This window comes from Centruroides vittatus, unplaced genomic scaffold (genome assembly GCF_030686945.1).
Source record: "Centruroides vittatus isolate TY-2023 unplaced genomic scaffold, ASM3068694v2 contig_630, whole genome shotgun sequence".
Classification (NCBI taxonomy): domain Eukaryota; kingdom Metazoa; phylum Arthropoda; class Arachnida; order Scorpiones; family Buthidae; genus Centruroides; species Centruroides vittatus.
This window is the reverse complement of record NW_027122387.1, coordinates 1068130-1086166: the sequence shown is the minus strand read 5'-3', so window position 1 is coordinate 1086166 and position 18037 is coordinate 1068130. Positions and strand designations below refer to the sequence as shown.

Below are 18037 nucleotides of genomic sequence, written 5' to 3'. Positions count from 1 at the left end.
TCTCGGCGCCTATGGCACGTTGGCCATACCCTAGTTACAGCTCTGTCTGTAGGCAAATCTGTTGTAGGCCAGGCCATAGAGGCATATGGTGTCTGTATTCCTCCTTGGCTGACTATTAATGCGTATATCCAAGCAAGAAGAGATCCTACAAGATACTAAAGGTTTCTTTAAATTGTACTGTTATTTTGCAGGAAATTGTCCCTTTGCTGTGATATTGTCATTACATTCACGGTAATAAAGTTTCATTCAATTTCAATGCCTCTTTCTTGTTGCATTAATTTTTTGTCAATGAGTGTATTCACATATGGTTTAACTTTGATAAATGATAAAAAATTAATACTTATTTTATATAGTTCTTTTCCAATTAAAGTATGTAAGTAAAATAAATATAAATTAGGAATGTTAAACATTAAAATAAATAAAATTAGAAAATTTTTCTACCTTATTCCATACTGAACAACTCTGCTACTACAATCTTTCCAACACAGGCAAGCTGAATTACATTCAAAGATCATTGGAGGATCAGCCATGTTGAATTCAGGTAAAAGATGCCCTTTCTAAAAATAAAAATGCATTGATAATTCAATAATTTCTTATAAAAAACTCCACAAGTTGAAAAACTAAAATAAATCATTACCCAAGCTTAATAATAAAATTATCTATAAATCAAGAATACGCAGATAATGACAATGACAATCCTACGGAAAATTTGAATTACGATTCTCAAAATTATGACTGATTTAAAACTACGATAATGCCTTTTGAGAATTTTTATAACAGTCTTTATTAACATTATCTAAATAGAGAAAATTCTAACAAAAAAGAAGCAATATTCATACAAATATTAATTATATTTTCTATCAAAATTTTAACTAAAAAATTTAATCAACATTTATTCAATTTTATAACTAGTAGAAACAATAAAATTCTGCTTTATTGCAGTTTTTTCTACAAAAAATATCTAAAATTCAAGTGCTTTTGAACTTTTTATAGCTCATCTTCAGGAGTACACTGTCAAAAGTGCTTAGATCTTAGATATTTATAGAATGTCCAATGAAAAAAGAAGAATTTTATCGTTTCTAATAATCTTAATTTGGAATTGAGATATTCTTTATATTCGTTTTTAGATTCTATTTTAAAATCCACATATTGGACATTAAAATAAATGTTTTAAATCAATAAGAAATTTTATAAAATTTCTTATTGATTACATTTCAAAAATTTTTATAAATTTAATTACATTACACTGTTAGACTTTATTGAATAAAAATCATATAGATACTGTGATAATTATTTTATAATTCTCCAATTTCCTCAAACATACAACTATCTGCTTCCTTGGAGATCAAGATAAAAAATTCCAAAATGTTTAACGAAAAGATATAATATTTACATTAAGCATTTCAAAATTTTATAAATTATAAAAGATATTTTTATAGCGTTGGTCTTCGTTAATGTTTTAGAAAATATCAAAAATATCACAGAATCAATAAAGCTTAAATTAATCAGCATTGTAGTTCTAGTTACTACAATGCTCTCCAATGAAATAAAATGAACATATAATAATATTAAGACTGATTTATATAATTTAAAAAAGAAACAGAAAGTTTATTGTATTATTTGATATATGATCGTAGAATAGTTCTTGAAAAATCTCAAAAAAATATGTTCAAAAGCAGGATGCCGTATTGTACCAATGTTAAACTTAGAATTAATATAATAATCCAACAATCACCTAAATATTCGGGTTGTAATTACAGCCCGAATATTTAGGTGATCGTTGGATTATTATATTAACTCCTCGGGCTTTCAGATGTGTTTTATATGTAAACTTCGAACTGTTGTAATTTTTAAACAAGAAAGAAATTTGGTATTTTATTAAAAAAATCTTTAGATTAAAAAATAATGATAATAATATCAACATTAGAAAATTATATTTTCAGTTAATTTTAATTATTTAATTAATATTTCAAATTTTTATGTCTCCATTTTCAGATCTCAAATCTAACAAAGTACATTCATAATACTTGATATTTAATTTGAAATGTTTGAGTATAAATTCCATTGGTATTAAAATCTGAAAATAGAGACAGGGAGTGCTGAAAACATTAATGAAATAATTAAAATTGACTACTATAAGTTTTGAATTTTTAAAGATAAAATACAATAATACCCCAAACTTATGCAATAGGTGGGACCGAGCGATAACCGCGTAAGTCGAATTGACGTAAGTTGGGGTATAATTTCGAATATAAACACATACAAATTATTTTTAATTGGGGCCGGAGACTAAAGAAAACAATAATTTAGAAAAAAAATGTTTAATAAAATCTTAGATAATCTATATGTATAACAAATTATATTATTAAAATCATAAACCGAAATTATTTTGATGTAGAAGGCTTCGTAAAATCTAACAAATTCGTCTGACGGCTCAAAGATTTTTTCTCCCCGCAAAATTTCCTCGTAACATGCTAATAATTTTTTTATTTCTCGTTTTGTAGAAGAAATGCGCTCTTCGTTGGAGTCTGTATTTTCTAAAATTTGTAACCCCTTTTCAATTGAACTGAGGCCTTCTGTCAAGTTTCCAACCGTCATTCGATCTTCTGATTGAATGGGTCTAAAGAATCAAGTTCTTCAATGTCTTGCTCTTGCTCATGCATTTCTATGAGCTCATCAATTGTCAGCTCTAGATTGTGGAAATCCAGCCATTCTTGAATGTCATCACTATTCACTTCTAAATTTATTTGCCTGGCAAGATCGACAACTTCTTCAATCACATTACCAATTTCATCACTGATTCTGCCTGAGTTTCAGTGGTGGAAAAAAAAGGACACAGTTCTTTCCAGACACCATTTAATGTTTTTTGTGAAACTTCATTCCAAGATTGTCCAATGATTCTCACTGCATCTAAAACATTGAATTGTTTCCAAAAGTCTTTAACAGAGAGCTCGTTGTTTTGTCTCATAGCTTCATGCAGATGTGCAAATGATTTTCTCATGTAATATGTTTTGAATGTTTTGATGACTCCCTGATCCATTGGTTGAAGCAAGCTGGTTGTATTTGGTGGCAAAAACACAACTTTCACATGTGGGTCAAAATTAGTTAAAGTTGCAGGAGGATGACCTGGTGCGTTGTCGATTATTAGCATCACTTTAAATGGAATTTGTTTAGATTGGCAATAACATTCGACTTCAGGTATGAAGTGATGACCAAACCAGTCCTCATAAAGGGAAGCTGTTGCCCAAGCTTTACGATTCGACTTCCAAATCACAGGCAAGCCAGCTTTAGATTTATTTTTCAATGTTCTTGGATTTTCCGAGCAATAAACTAAGAGAGGTTTTAATTTACCATTAATCACCAGCTGCATTTGCGCCAACTATCACTGTCAATTGATCTTTGGTGGCCTTAAAACCTGGAAAGGTTTTCTCTTCATGCACGATAAAAGTTCTTTTAGGCATCTTCTTCCAGAACAGGCCAGTCTCATCTACGTTGAATATGGTTTGGCTGGTATAGCCACCTTCATCTATCATAGCTTTAAATTTCTCTGGATAGTAAGATGCAGCCTCTTTATCAGTACTTGCCGCCTCTCCACTTTCTGCAATGCTATTCCAATTACAGCGACTTTTGAATTGATTGAACCAACCATTATTAGTTTTAAACTCTTCATCTTTAGCCACCTCTCCTGCATCCTCTTTCAATCTCTCAAAAATCAGCTTAGCTTGAGAGCACCCCGTGTTCTGATCAACAGGACAATTTTTCACATTTACTTCATTATCACACCATAATTTTAACATTGTTTCCATCTCAGCGATAATACCGTGACGTTTACAAATGATGCTTGAATTTAAAGATTGAGCATTTTTCACAGCTTCGAGAATTTTTTCTTTACTTTTTATAATTGTTCTGACCATCGATTCCAGTAGATCAAACTTCTTTGCCAATTCACAAATTTTCATTTTTGTATCGAAGTCTTTAATAATGTTAACTTTACATTCCAAAGATAAAGTTTTTCTTTTCTTGTTTGATGCAGATGGATCAGTTCTTTGTTTGGATGACATAGTAGAGTCTCTCAAGTCTCCATAGATATAACAAACACCGAAATAAATAACACAAAATAAATTGTAGTAAGCTGTCGATTCTGGCGACGAGTACATCCGAACATGTAAGCTGAACAATAGTGTGGGGGGGAGTGAGTAATCAAGAGTTGCGTGGCACTCAAACAAAAGACAAATCGACGAGATTTGAAAATCGCGTAATTCCGAGTTTGCGCAAGTCGGGGTAGCACAAGACAAGGTATTACTGTACTATATTTAAGCACTGACATGTATTCCAAAAATGTCTTTGCATTAAGAGTTTTTCAAAAACAGAAATATATATATTTTTCTAATAATTCTAGTAAAGTTAATTTGGTGTACATTCATTACTATCTATATTTAATAAGTTGCCAAAATAAATTTAATTTTCATCATTTTATAATTTTTTAATTATAAGAAAAATAATTAAATAATAAACTAATAATGGCTTTAAAAATTTCATAAAATTATTGTAATTAAATCAATTTTTTATGTATAATAGCTTTGAAATACCACTATAAAAAGTACTAATTAAGAAGTTCAATGGAATAAGATGCCTAATTTAAATTTTGATCTTTTCAGGAATTCTTGAAAAGTGTTTTTTCCAGGAGATTTGTGACAAAATGAGTAAAGTTTAAATGTTAAATACATTTGAATAGAGTGAATATTATAGCAAGGGAAATATCCGTATCCAAAAAAAACCTATTTGATGTGCATAATAAAACACAACTAAAAAGGTATCTTAGATCTTAGATCACTTTGATACCTTATTTTACAGAGCTCCTCAATTATTAATATATTTATATTTCTACAATAGAATAAAATTAGTTATGTTAAGAAGTATGAATGGATTAATGCAGCGGTTCCCAAACTTCTGTGACTAATACTTCCCTTAAGCTGCTGCCATCTAGTGGTGGCTCCTAATTATATACTGGTGCACAGTATAAATTTTATATATTATATTTGGAGGTGGAAACCTAGGTTAAGTAATATTCTCTGTATGTAAGAATAATTGTTATGTTGTTAGTATAATGTAAACAAATAAAGGAAAATAATAGGACTTAGGCAAAGAATAAATACTATATTTTATTTTCACACTAGCTCACTGTTCAAAAATTTCATACTATACATTGTGCTGTCATTTCTAAATTTTTTTTGTAATTGACAGTGTTTTAACAATTTTAAGCTAAGTATTTTATATATGTACAGAGTGAATAGATGCTAAGTATTCATTGACTATGAATTTTAACTCATGTAATACAGTATTAGCCACAAAAAAAACTAAAAATGTCTGTAACTGTTTTTGTGTCTTTCTTTAAGTTTTTCTATTCACAGGGAGAAGAAAATAATTCTGATAAAAAGAGCTTATATTTATTAATATTTAAAAAGTTCTAGTGAGATGGATCAAACAATCGCTGGATTACATTGAGGTAATAATGCTACTAATTACTAATTAAAAGTCAAGTAACTTGGCCTAGAGGTAGGTTTTAGGCACCACCATCTCTTAATTTAATAATTATAACTATATTATTATTAATCTGGAAATCACTTGGTGTTAAACTAAAAATCAGCTTATTGGATGTTTATATTCTAGTGAGATGGATCTAAATATATAATTTAGGTAAGCATATAAAAAAATGAAGTGCACAAGTGCTATCAGCAAATCACTAATTAATTAATTAAAGTAATGGCTAACCTGGCCATAACATTCCTGACCACTATTAGTGGCACCCGAAAGTGCCACAGTACACAGTTTGGGAACTACTGAATTAATGTATATGGCATAAAGACATGGATCTAGATCTGCAATTTATCAGGTATTCGTTGACTTCGGAATCACGTGTAAAATATGGCAAACAAAAAAATAATGGAGTTCTTACCAAATGCATCCAAACAGGATCAGCATGTGGTGATTGCTCTTTTGGCTATAGAAGGAGAAAACCTAGTAGTAGGCATTCACCACAAAATGGTAAAAGTGTATGATGATTCATGTGTGTCCAAAACCACTGTTATGGAATGGTGTTCAGAGTTCCATGGTGGTCATGAAACAATGCAAAATGCAAGTCAGTCAGGGAGGCCATCCACATCAAACATAGCTGACAACAGGCATGCTACGAATGATGCAATTATGGCAGACTGCTGAATATGTTTTGGACAAGCACAAATCACATATACTTTCACTATTATGCAGTGAATATCCACAAGTTTTTCTGCTGCAATCAAAAACACAATCACTGCACATTGATCCTGTTTGGATGCATTTGGTAACAATGCCATATTGTACACACGATTGTGAAGTCAATGAATTCCTGATTAATCACATGCCTACATCCTTTCCTTTATTAATCTTCACTCTGGACTCATAAATCAGCGTACACACTGCTGCAGCACCCCAAATGGAAACTTTTTGATCATGCCTTATAATACACAACAATATATACATGGCATTTCAGAAATGTGTGTAAAAAAACTGGAGGGGTTGTAGTAAGGTTAATTTTGAGTGCCATTTTTTTATTTGAAGTGTTCTTTTTGAGTTATAAGCCATTAAAAAATCATGAAATCATTTTTTGTTTCACAAAAACAATGTCTGATATATGAAAATGTCTGTTGATAATTATAAGGTAATTTGGTACCCTTCATTTATTATCTGCAATATTAATTTAAATATTAATTTATTACCTAAATTTTGACTTTTTTTTTTGTAACAATATGGGCTATGAGGGAAAAATAAAGGATGTATTATTCATTATTAAGCTATCAATGCTTTTATAGACATTACTGAACAAAGTCAAAATCTAAAACATCAAAATAATAATGTTTAAAAAGGGTTCCTCTAAAATTAAAATGTACTATAATACAAGTGAATGGAAAGAATATTGTTCTCCAAAATAAAATATTTTAAATTTATTTCTAACAAAAATACATTGAAAATATTGCTTTATCTGACTGACATTGTTCTTTTCCATTCATAACTTACATTATTAAAGAAATTTAAAAACGAAAATATCAAAATAAAATATAAAATTTCATATTATAGTGCAGCATTCACCAACTGGAAAATTTTGGTGGTTTGTAGAGAAATGTATATAGAACGCTATATTTGTTAATTAATAATACTATAAATAAACTACAGGTAAACAACACAGAAATAGAAAAAATTGTACAATTGTTATAGATATCCAAGATTTACAAATATCTGTACAACATGCCAAATGCCATGTATTCATATTCATATCAAATTTTTAAGACTATGAAGAATAATGATTCTTCATATTACTATATCTTTCAAAACTACTAGAAGAGTATTGTGATATTTTATCTCATTTCATGTTCAACTGTAACAATTCTACAATTTTTTCTATTTCTGTGGTTTTTCCTCACACAGTTTCCCCCATTTTTTGAAAGTGTCCAACCACTTTCTCTTTGAGTATCTTAACTGAACAAAAATGTTTTGCAATAATTTTAAGATGCTCTACGACGGTAATGTAAACTGTGCCACTATCTTTCATAGGAAGTGTGATAAGATTTGGATCCATAAAAAGAGGTGAATGGCAACTAGGTTATTGATATTCTTATACACTGTATTTAGGTAATAGGTAGCAGAAGCAAGATACAGTAGTCTGATGCAATATTTTTGTTCATAGTCTGTATAGCAATATCTTAATGATAAAAATATTTAATATGTCAAATTAACTGACATAAGTATATTGCATAAATATATTATTCCAACAGATGAAAACAGAACAGTTTTAAAACCTCAATTTTTATACTCTACAATAGACATACAATAAACCAACCAATGAATTAACAAAATTAACGTGGTTATCATACTTAAGAAAAAAAAATACCTTTAACCTAAATAAGAAAAATCATTTTGTAATGAATGTTTTGATATGAAGTATAAGGTGCTTTAATTAATTTTAATTATTTCTATTGTATTGTCAATTTTTTTTATATATGTACAGGAGGGTCTAATGATGTGTTCACTTGTTTATAATCGATCAGCGCCGCCGTAACTTATCCGTTACAATTCCCAGACATGCACCTGTTATCAAAGAGTTGACCGTTACGATTTGACCGTTACGAGATTGACGGTTGCGATTTGCGCTGATCGATTATAAACAAGTGAACACATCATTAGACCCTCCTGTACCTGTAAATAATAAATATAGTAGTAATTAAAAGAAAATCTTATATATATAATTCTCCTGTCACAATTTTTGTTACCGTACTCCTCCGAAACAGCTTTACCGATTTTTACCAAATTTTATATGCATACTCAGTAGGTCTGAGAATCGGCTACTATCTATTTTTCATACCCCTACACCATTTCCCCCCTTTCAAAAATATATTTATATATGCATTAAGGATTTTATGTCCAACAGATGGCGCTACCTTCCGACGACCTAAGTTTGCTTTTCTGTGAGGCATTCTGCTTTTCTGTGAGAATAGACTGAAGCAGATCATTTTCTATCTATCTACATAAATAAAATATAACGTTCATTTGTTCCTACCGATTCCTTTGAAATTTTGACGAAATTCTCCATATTGGGGGAGATGGACGGGATTAAGGCTTACCGTGAAGAACTTGGCTTCTATTATACTATTTTACATGCAGTTTTTTGCGTTTTTAATTGCGTTTTAATAGGTTACGTCAACAGAATATACACTAAAAAGGGATTTTTCGATATTTCCCAGCGGGAAAGGTGATGGGATAAAGGCTTACTGTGAAGAACTCGGCTTTTATTATACTATTTTAGATGCGTTTTTGATTGCGTTTTAATAGGGTATGTCAAGAGAATGTACACTAAAAAGGGATTTTTTGATATTTCCCAGCGGGAAGAGGGAAAGGATTAAGGCTTACTGTGAAGAACTCGGCTTCTATTTATTCTATTTTACATGCGGTTTTTTGCGTTTTTAATTGCGTTTTAATAGGTTACATCAACAGAATATATACTAAAAAGGGATTTTTCGATATTCCCCAGCGGGAAGAGAGACAGGATTAAGGCTTACTGTGAAGAACTCGGCTTCTATTTATTCTATTTTACATGCAGTTTTTTGCGTTTTTAATTGCGTTTTAATAGGTTACATCAACAGAATATACACTAAAAAGGGATTTTTCGATATTCCCCAGCGGAAAAAGTGACGAGATTAAGGCTTACTGTGAAGAACTCGGCTTTTATTATACTATTTTAGATGCGTTTTTGATTGCGTTTTAATAGGGTACATCAAGAGAATGTACACTAAGAAAGGATTTTTTGAAATTCCCCCCACGGGGGAAGTGTTATACGTTTATAATAGATACATTTTGAGCCACAACAACGCGTGGCCAGGTCAGCTAGTATGAGATAAAATTAATATCTTTTATAATATTAAAATATATTATTTTGATTAATATAAGTGAAAATATTAATGCTATAATTAGCTGAATATTAGACACCAACCAAATGCCGAAACTCCATCGGGCTAGTTTAAGGCTAATTACTAAATGAATTACGTACCAATTTGGCTCTAGAGGTAAGCGTTAGGCGCCATCCCGTATTAACATTAATAATTATAATTTAATTGATTAATTTAAATATCGGGTTTAGCGACGTTGTTTATATAGCTGAATATTATTTGTAATATAAAATCAAAACAATACATAAGATCATAATAGTGTTTAGAAAATGTGTAAATAGGCAGCTGAAATAAGAATTCTAGCAGGTAAATGCATGAAAAACTTCTTAATGTTAATTAACTTTAAAAAAATTTGCAATATTTTAATAATTTAAATAAAATTTTTTTATACATATAAATATAAAAAAAATATTTATCTAATCAATGTAACTAATAAAGTAAATGTTCCTAAATTTATTAGTTACAATTAAAATAAATAAATATCAATAAAAAAAATAATTTTTATTTATTTTTTCATTTTTAATATTCTTGTTTTTATTACAATTATTTAAAAATTTATGTACAGTACATGCATTCCTTTTTCAAAACTTTGATAAACTATTTTTAAAAATAATAATAACTATTGTACACAATCCACAAAACACATAATTGAAATGGTTAAATAATTTAATACTTACATCATCATACCAACATTTGAAGCTAAGTGCAGCACAGGTACAACTTGGGTATCTACAGTTGTTATTACAACGACAACTCTAAAAATTTAAAAATAAGAGTTAATTCACATTACAAAATAAACATTTGAACAAAATTATTAAACTGTATTATTTGTAAGTTTATTGTAAATTGAAAAATACAAAAAAAAAGTGAAAAAATAAAAATTAAGTATAGCCATATCCATGTATTTGAATTCCTCTTCAATGAATGATATTGGTTTATTAATTTCGCTTGCAGTGCCCCTCTTAGCAACTTTAAAGCATCCCAAACAACAACTTCCATTAAAATCCAATAAACATAAACAATCCGGATAAAAAAAAAAAACATGAATTTTTGGAAGGACTCTGAAACATGTTATTAGCTACAGGAACCCATACTGTCTTGGAAATGACTAATTTATAAAAAATGCAATTGACTTTACCTGAATGAGGAAAAATTTACAAGAGCAGTTCACCTTCTGTCTGGAATTTCAGTAATTGCACTGGAACTATATGCATTACACATTTATGTTCCTTTTTCTAAGTATTTCCACATGATGCTACTTTTCCCATCATTTTTAAAATGATACCTACAGAATAAAAGTATTTTGATTGGTGTTAAAGCCACCATGACAAACTCTCTGACTTCACAGAATCTGTCATGCAATAGCTCTTATCTCCCAAGACTCTTGTTTCTTTCTGTCAAACAGTTGATAATCACATGGTGACAGATGTGGACTGAAGACTGGATGATCCAGAATTTCCTAATCAAATTTGTTAATTGCATCCATTGTGCCTGGGACCATGCTCCAACATTGAACAAAAGACTTCTATTCTGCAGGCATAACATTGTTGCCAAAACAATAGGAAAAGTGTCAATCTGAGGAGAAGAAGTACTTAAAGAAAAAAACAAATTGGGATTATATGACACACATACAATTGCATCACCATTACTGAAATTCCTAACAGAAGTTGAATTTGAAAACAGAAGACAGAATGAAGTCCTCATACATCATTTTTGTAAATTATTTAATTCAACAAATTTTTGAGTTTAATCACATCATATTTACATATTATATATTTGTTCCATTAATTTGTAATCTCGAACAATGAATCTGATATGTTCAATGTAATTATTTCAATTATAGAAGCAAGCTTCTTGATGACAAGTTTCATAATTAAAATTTCTTGAAGAATGACAAATTTAATTTATTTATATAACTATTAACTCCTGTAAAGTATTTTTGTTGAAATCATATTTAATCTCATGTAAGTTAAATTTAACATTTTAATAAAGAATTTTGTTTTATTAAAAACAAGCATAACAATATTTATTTCAATACTGATAAATGTTTTAACTTTATTACACCAAGCATGTTTACTCAAAACACTTATTTAAAATAAGACATTTGTAAATTTAAACATATATATTATTTAATTTATTTTTTTATAATTAATTAAAATTCAGTTATTACCTGAAGAGATGTTATTGTCCTATCAATATTTACATAATCTGTCTCACAGTTATCGATGATATAAATAAAATTGTCCGGCGTTGATGTATTATCTACTTCATTAAGACACTGAATAGGTGTAACGTCTCTTCCTCGAGATATATCTCTAAAATTAAGATAATTTCAAAAATTGAATCATAAAACATACATTCACATTAAGTATTCTGAATGTTTAAATAAACTAACCTGTGAAAAATTGTTTCAACTTTCTTTGGACACTTTGATGAACTGTTCATACTTAGTGCCATCCATGTTTGGGATTGTTGATCTGCACAACACTAGATATAAAAAAAAAATTTGTTTTCAAATGCAATAATTTCTTTAATTTAAATCAATTAAATTATATAAGACATAAATTACCATTATTGGTATTTCATTCTGCAAATTCTTTACTTTTGTATCAGCTCCACGAGCAAGAAACAAGCTAGAACAAATTTTTAAAATTATTAAAATTGCTTACTAACTAATAATTTTAAATTAAAAATAATTTACACTACATTATATTATATTATATTATAATATGTACAATATAAAAATGAAATCATACAATTGTCTTCTTGCAATTAATAGAATTTGTTTACATAAAATCAATCCAGTTTTTATAATTTTTTGCAATAATAAATTTTATCTAGTTAAATTTTTGAAACTCCTAAAATATCTAAAAATATGAATAGTAAACTTGGAAATCAACTTATTTCAAAAATCATAACTATGTAAAGTTTGTCTCTTCTGCAAACAATCCCTCTTGAGACCAAACTCTACCACAAAATCTGTCAGAAGGAAATGTCTTGGTGGCAATGACCAAACCAAAAATGCAATGTAATTTTTAGAACTTACGTATTGGTTCTCTTGTTTGGGAAGCCACACACAATGCAAAAGGGGGTATTTTTTTTCAGGAATATGCATTTCAAGATTTTCTACCCCTCTTTAGTCCATTCTTTATGAAATTCCCAATTAACATTACATTTGATATAATACTTGGCAAAAATAACAAATCAGATTTCATATATTTGGGTTCATATGAGATCTGTTTTTCAAAAATCATCATTGTTATAAAAAAAATTAAGCTTAAAAATGAAATAAAATTTTACTCACACAACACATTCATAATTGCTCTGACGTGCTGAAATATGCCTGTAAATAAAATATTATATATTATAAATTAATGTTGAATAATTATAGTCAATTATCATTCATTTAAATGTAATCCCTTAACAACTCTTCTTTTATATTTATGTATACATTGTTGCATATTTATGTACACAAGTATAGATCATATATGTTTTGGATGAGAGGAGAAATTATGCTAAACCTTTGACCTGCATCAAATAAGTAATCTTTCACAACAGATGTATTTTGGACTCTAATCAATATCAAACTGCCCAAAGTTGGTTAGGTGATGATAATTCCTTAATGAACAGAATAGTCATATGATTTAGACACATGAGAAGAATTACAAGTAACGGTCAAGGTATAAATTTATGAAATTGATAAAAGTAGGAAATACCATTATGGAATAAAACGTTTCTTTTATGAGGGTTTGAGATGTCAAGGGTGTGGTTTAACATTACCCTTATTGTACAAGAAAATTAAAAATATCATTTGAAAATGTGCATATTGATAAGCAAGTTGAAGAGGGTAAAAAATGGGAATGTTACAAAACCAAGTCAGCCAGTGTAAATTGTAAATTCTGTAATAAACTAAGTGAGAATTTATGAATGTTTTAAACAAAACAGAAAAAATTATTATGAACAGATGTAATGCTAAGAGTAATGCAAAGAATCAAGCAAAAAAAAAAGGAAAAATGCTGTCCAATTCTGGATATAAACTTGAAGATACAATTAGAATTAAAATTCCAAATATTGCTAGAAGACAAGAAGTGTTTTAGATGATCCAGAACTTAAAAACTTCAGTTCATGTTACTTAGATTTTCTAGGAGATGGAAGCAATGTTTAGAAGCTGCAATGCACCAAGAAAATTACAGCTACAAACTTCACTTCAAATATTTGCCACTATACAAGTAGGGAAATAATATTGTTATTCTTAGAGAAGATAAAGCAATGTGGTGATATTGTCTATCCATTTGAATCAATGATATTACCATACGAGAAAGTCTAGTTAAAAGAAAGTCATTAGAATTATCAAAAAAAAATAAAAATAAAGTATCACAATAATAGGTATGATGAGAAAACTCCAGACATCAAAACTGGATCATATATCTTGGTACAAAACTCAATGTTAAAAACCCAATGGTGAAGAGTCTGTACCAAGTAACCAAACTAACATTATAATAAAAAATTGAAAAATGTAAGATCTTAAATCAAAAAATTTATATTTAAAACAACTCATATAACAAATATCCAATTCTTTTATTGCATGAACCATAGTAAACTCTAAGTGAGGGATGTAAACATGTTAATGTTTTCACTCAGATGAGATCCTATTGATCTATGACCTGGGCTCCCACTTTTAGGGTGGAGCTTGCATGGTTGGTAATACCATGAAAGCCATCAGTAGTGCATTTGTATACCCTTAGGCAGGCCAACAAGTAACAAGTATGGTGTTAAAAGTAAACATGTTTGAACACTTGAGCGTTTACAAGAAATAACACTATTATACAAATCTTCATTTTGTAAATAATTTGGCATCATTTTGCTTTCTGATATATAATTTTTGATATTATTGGTAACTCCAGAACAATCATGTTCTGAAAACATTGATTCCGATTCAAAAATTTGGTAACACAACACAATTTAGCCACACTTGGTTTTCAGACACCATATATGTTGTTGACAGACTTCATATACTTGCTATGAAAACTCTGAGTGAGTCAAGCACATTCAAAAAGTAATCCAAGTCCAAAAGTGGCATTGGGTGGCTCTGATTTCTAAAGTAAATGCATTTAGAGCATTCAATGCACTCTTGGTTATACTTGGATCATTAAAAAAAATGCACCCTTGGAAAGAACAGAGACAAAGGTTAGAACAGGTGTATCTCTTTTTTGCTGTGTGACAATATGATAGTGTAATTAACTAACATTAACTCTTTAAGCATTAATTTTTAACTTTTTTAAATATTGAAAACAAGTTGAAAAAGTTGATGTTCACATTTTTGTTAAATATTGTGATTTTTCTTTGAATTATAATTCAGCATTTTAAATTTTCTCAGTCTGATTGAATGAATTATCATAAACAAAATACTGTTATTTTGCTCATTAAATAATATTATGTTTACTTTATCCGGTCAAGATTGATTAAAATGTAATTACTGAAATAATACCAGAAATTGTTTTATTCTTACTTAGATACAAAGTGTATTTTATACACTTAAATTTATCTAGTTTTCTATCTTCACCTGTAGTATGCATATTTAATATACATTTATATGATTTTTGTGAAACCGTGTTGTATTATTCTTCGAAGTATCAAACACAAATTCGTGTTAATAACAACCACTTGGCTTTTTTCCACCTTTATTTAGTTGATACGGTACACGTTTCGGGCCTTATGCCCCTCATCAGTCAACTAAAATAATATAAAATAATGTATACAGCGTTTTTACCGACAAGTTATATAAACATTTAAACGTATATAACATACCAGTTCTTCCCCCAGTATGGCACTTGTACACGGTAAGTTTGGACATTACAAACTCGAGGATAAAAGTTATAAAATTCTTTTACATCTGTTTTGAGTTAAAAAGTACAACTATTTAGTATAACAATAAATTTACATTAACTGTGAATAAAACTGGGACAAGTTCTTACTTTGTTGTTCTCTTGTACTTCTTAGTAGATGGTTAATACACAGTACATTTTCAAAGGTCGTTCGAGCACTTTTGGCTCGTTTATGTTGAGACAGAATCCAGAAAATTTTTTTAAAAGACAAATTTGTAGACCAACTTTGGGTATAAGTTTTAGTCTGAACTTTCCCCTGTTGAACGTTGTTTAGGTTTTGCGACATTTAAAATTTGCATAACTACATGGGTTGAAACGAAGTGAGCCTCCTAGCGGTATTTTTGGTAAGATATTGAGATTTATTGTATTTTTAACTAATATTAAAATTTATAATATATTTAACCAGTTTTTATTAATATTTATACTTGTATTTTTGTTTATACAATTTTTTGATTTAATTATAGCAAAACTTTCTTTAAACTTTCTATTATATATGTCTTTTTCTTTATACAAAACTTTGGTGTTGTCCTTATCAATATTACAATTATTTATTAAGCAGTGGTCGTGGAAAACGGATTGCATCCTTTGGTGCTTCATATCAGCTATATGTTCTTTTATTCTTATTTTTAGTTTCCGTTTTGTTTCTCCGATGTAGGTATGTGGGTCTTTGCAAGTACATGGTATTTCGTAAACGACGTTTTTGGATTCTTCGATGTTTTCATTAAGTTGTTTTTTTCCTTTATTTATTATCCGTGATTGCAATTTTTGATATTTTGGTGCCAATTTTATATTTATTTTTCTCATTTCTTTGTTTATTTCTTCGTAGAGTCCTTTTATGTATGGGAAACTTTTGTATTTTATATCTTGGTTTTTTATTTCTTGGATTTGTTTTTCATAGGTTGATTTTTCTATTTGTGTTTCCCATGTATTTATCAATCTAATTGGGTATCCGTCTAGTATAAACTTTTTCTTTAAATTATTTACGTGTTTTTGAACATTTTCAGGTTTACTAGTTCTATTTTTAATTTTTTTGTATTCCATGATGAAGACGTTTTGTTTTATATACAGTGGTATTTGGGAGCTGTAGTTTATAGTTTTTGTTATGGCACAAGGTTTCTTAAAGGGTTCAAATTCTAGATTATTTATATTCCTTTTGATTGTAATATCCAAGTAATTTATATTATTGTGTATACTATCTTCTTCTTCGATTTTGAACTTAATATTGTTGTGTATATTGTTTATGAGCGTATTTATCTTATCTATTGTAATAATTGAAGTATTATATATAATTATTATGTCGTCTACGTAGCGTTTATAAAAGTTTATTCCATGTATGTTGTCTTATCTTCTCATCAATATCTATCATTACATTATCGCAAGCTTGCAGAAATAGTAATGATAGATATTGATGAGAAGATAAACAACATACATGGAATAAACTTTTATAAACGCTACGTAGACGACATAATAATTATATATAATACTTCAATTATTACAATAGATAAGATAAATACGCTCATAAACAATATACACAACAATATTAAGTTCAAAATCGAAGAAGAAGATAGTATACACAATAATATAAATTACTTGGATATTACAATCAAAAGGAATATAAATAATCTAGAATTTGAACCCTTTAAGAAACCTTGTGCCATAACAAAAACTATAAACTACAGCTCCCAAATACCACTGTATATAAAACAAAACGTCTTCATCATGGAATACAAAAAAATTAAAAATAGAACTAGTAAACCTGAAAATGTTCAAAAACACGTAAATAATTTAAAGAAAAAGTTTATACTAGACGGATACCCAATTAGATTGATAAATACATGGGAAACACAAATAGAAAAATCAACCTATGAAAAACAAATCCAAGAAATAAAAAACCAAGATATAAAATACAAAAGTTTCCCATACATAAAAGGACTCTACGAAGAAATAAACAAAGAAATGAGAAAAATAAATATAAAATTGGCACCAAAATATCAAAAATTGCAATCACGGATAATAAATAAAAGAAAAAAACAACTTAATGAAAACATCGAAGAATCCAAAAACGTCGTTTACGAAATACCATGTACTTGCAAAGACCCACATACCTACATCGGAGAAACAAAACGGAAACTAAAAATAAGAATAAAAGAACATATAGCTGATATGAAGCACCAAAGGATGCAATCCGTTTTCCACGACCACTGCTTAATAAATAATTGTAATATTGATAAGGATAACACCAAAGTTTTGTATAAAGAAAAAGACATATATAATAGAAAGTTTAAAGAAAGTTTTGCTATAATTAAATCAAAAAATTGTATAAACAAAAATACAAGTATAAATATTAATAAAAACTGGTTAAATATATTATAAATTTTAATATTAGTTAAAAATACAATAAATCTCAATATCTTACCAAAAATACCGCTAGGAGGCTCACTTCGTTTCAACCCATGTAGTTATGCAAATTTTAAATGTCGCAAAACCTAAACAACGTTCAACAGGGGAAAGTTCAGACTAAAACTTATACCCAAAGTTGGTCTACAAATTTGTCTTTTAAAAAAATTTTTCTGGATTCTGTCTCAACATAAACGAGCCAAAAGTGCTCGAACGACCTTTGAAAATGTACTGTGTATTAACCATCTACTAAGAAGTACAAGAGAACAACAAAGTAAG

The 18037-nt window shown here is 28.8% G+C and overlaps 1 protein-coding gene and 1 long non-coding RNA gene across 8 annotated transcripts in view; both read right to left on the bottom strand.

Annotated features, from left to right (window-relative positions):
- The window catches only part of LOC136979671 (uncharacterized), a 109560-nt gene that overhangs the window by 4638 nt on the left and 86885 nt on the right, over positions 1 to 18037 (bottom strand). For 6 of the 7 annotated variants that reach the window (XM_067275707.1, XM_067275708.1, XM_067275711.1 and 3 more), the window contains 6 exons: positions 12781 to 12819; positions 12046 to 12109; positions 11872 to 11963; positions 11647 to 11791; positions 10154 to 10231; positions 442 to 557 (listed from right to left, as the gene is read on the bottom strand). In XM_067275707.1, coding sequence (XP_067131808.1) covers positions 442 to 557; positions 10154 to 10231; positions 11647 to 11791; positions 11872 to 11963; positions 12046 to 12109; positions 12781 to 12819 — 534 coding nt within the window. Of the gene's footprint in view, positions 1 to 441; positions 558 to 10153; positions 10232 to 11646; positions 11792 to 11871; positions 11964 to 12045; positions 12110 to 12780; positions 12820 to 18037 lie in introns of those variants that run through there. The other variant, XR_010881421.1, reaches the window with a different exon arrangement.
- LOC136979673 (uncharacterized) lies at positions 15155 to 15488 on the bottom strand. Its single transcript, XR_010881422.1, has 3 exons — positions 15452 to 15488; positions 15285 to 15369; positions 15155 to 15209 (listed from the first exon to the last, which is right to left on the bottom strand). It is a non-coding gene; the product is annotated as an uncharacterized lncRNA (long non-coding RNA).